At 43.8% G+C, this 1,831-nt stretch overlaps 1 protein-coding gene across 1 annotated transcript in view; it reads right to left on the bottom strand.

Annotated features, from left to right (window-relative positions):
- Positions 1-1,612, bottom strand: part of LOC108800521 (class I histocompatibility antigen, F10 alpha chain-like) — a 14,381-nt gene extending 12,769 nt beyond the window's left edge. The window contains exon 1 of the mRNA XM_018572511.1: positions 1,299-1,612. Within this exon, the coding sequence (XP_018428013.1) occupies positions 1,299-1,557 (259 nt within the window). The 5' untranslated portion in view covers positions 1,558-1,612. The remainder of the gene's footprint in view (positions 1-1,298) is intronic.
- Positions 1,613-1,831: the final 219 nt, after the last annotated feature.

Genomic DNA, 1,831 nt, shown 5'->3' with positions numbered 1-1,831 from the left:
CCCCCCCCTGCGACGCGGCCGCTTGCAAGGGACGGAACCCGGAAGTCGGCAGCGGCCGGAGGACACAGCGGGGATCGCGGACAAGGTAAGTCCTGCGCTGTATTCCCGGGTGTGGCTCGGGGGTAGCGCTTTGTTAGCCACACTCAGGAATAGCGATGGATACGCACGGAAAAACGCCCCAAAGAAGCTCCTGTACTTGTTTGGGCGCAGGGCGTTTTTCAGCGCGTTTCCACGTGTGGTTCAGGTGGGAACCCGGCCGGAGAACTTGGAAATCAAATCCAAATTTGTATCACCGTCCAAAGTAATAGAACATCAGAATTCCGAATCGTCTGTTCCAGGGACAGGAAGACGTCTATAAATGGCCACATGTAGAGACATTGTATCATTGCAGGGGGGATATCACTCCTTACAGCTCCCCATAGTCACCCATGTGGCTGGACTGACACTGACATGTACACACTGACACTGATGTATGTAGTGTGTAGATAGAACATATGATGTATGTAGTGTGTAGATAGAACATATATGATGTATGTAGTGTGCAGATAGAACATATATGATGTGTGTAGATCTAACATATATGATGTATGCAGTGTGCAGATAGAACATATATGATGTATGCAGTGTGCAGATAGAACATATATGATGTGTGTAGTTTGAACATATATGATGTATACAGTGTGTAGATATAACATATATGATGTATGCAGTGTGTAGATAGAAGATATATGATGTATGCAGTGTGTAGATAGAACATATATGATGTATGTAGTATGTAGATAGAACATATATGATGTATGCAGTGCGTAGATATAACATATATGATGTATACAGTGTGCAGATAGATGTATGCAGTGTGTAGATAGAACATACATGATGCATGCAGTGTGCAGATAGAACATATATGATGTATGCAGTGTGTAGATGGAACATATATGATGTATGCAGTGTGTAGATGGAACATATATGATGTATGCAGTGTGTAGATGGAACATATATGTTGTATGTAGTGTGTAGATAGAACATATATGATGTATGCAGTGTGTAGATAGAACATACATGATGCATGCAGTGTGCAGATAGAACATATATGATGTATGCAGTGTGTAGATGGAACATATATGTTGTATGTAGTGTGTAGATAGAACATATATGATGTATGCAGTGTGTAGATAGAACATATATGTTGTATGTAGTGTGTAGACAGAACATATATGATGTATGTAGTGTGTAGATAGAACATATATGATGTATGCAGTGTGTAGATAGAACATATATGATGTATGTAGATCAGTCACCTCTCTTCTCCAGATCTTCTCTCCCGTACTCCATGTATCTCCTCAGTGCAGGAATACAGATATTCTCCAGATAATTCTTGTCTCTCTCCCCCACTCTCTCCTCCGGACTGTTCCATCTCTGTGTGGTGATCTGAGCCTCGGTCATGGTCGGGATGTAGATCCCATTCTTTGTGTCCAGATACAAGAACTCTCTCCCGTCATATCCGTGCTGGAAATACCCGTCAGTGGTGCCGTCATCTCTCAGCTCACAGCCGTACATCACCTGGAGAATATGGATCCCTGCAGACAGGACAGGAACATGTTACACGGGAGCAGAGCGTGTCATGTACAGCGATGGATGTGACATGTAATGTGCGGTGTCTGTGTGTGACATGACATGTATGATCTTACAGACACGGAGCGCTCACTGTATATTCTACACTCTCTATCCCCCTAATGATCTGTAGCATCAGGTGAACTACAAGTCCCAGCAATCCCCCTCAGCCACATCTGGAGGAGCAGAGTAGGCCGGATCCTGCATTCCCCTGACTGCC

Source organism: Nanorana parkeri, unplaced genomic scaffold (genome assembly GCF_000935625.1).
Source record: "Nanorana parkeri isolate BGI_ZX_2015 unplaced genomic scaffold, ASM93562v1 scaffold2052, whole genome shotgun sequence".
Lineage (NCBI taxonomy): Eukaryota > Metazoa > Chordata > Amphibia > Anura > Dicroglossidae > Nanorana > Nanorana parkeri.
This window is presented reverse-complemented; position numbering and strand designations above follow the sequence as displayed.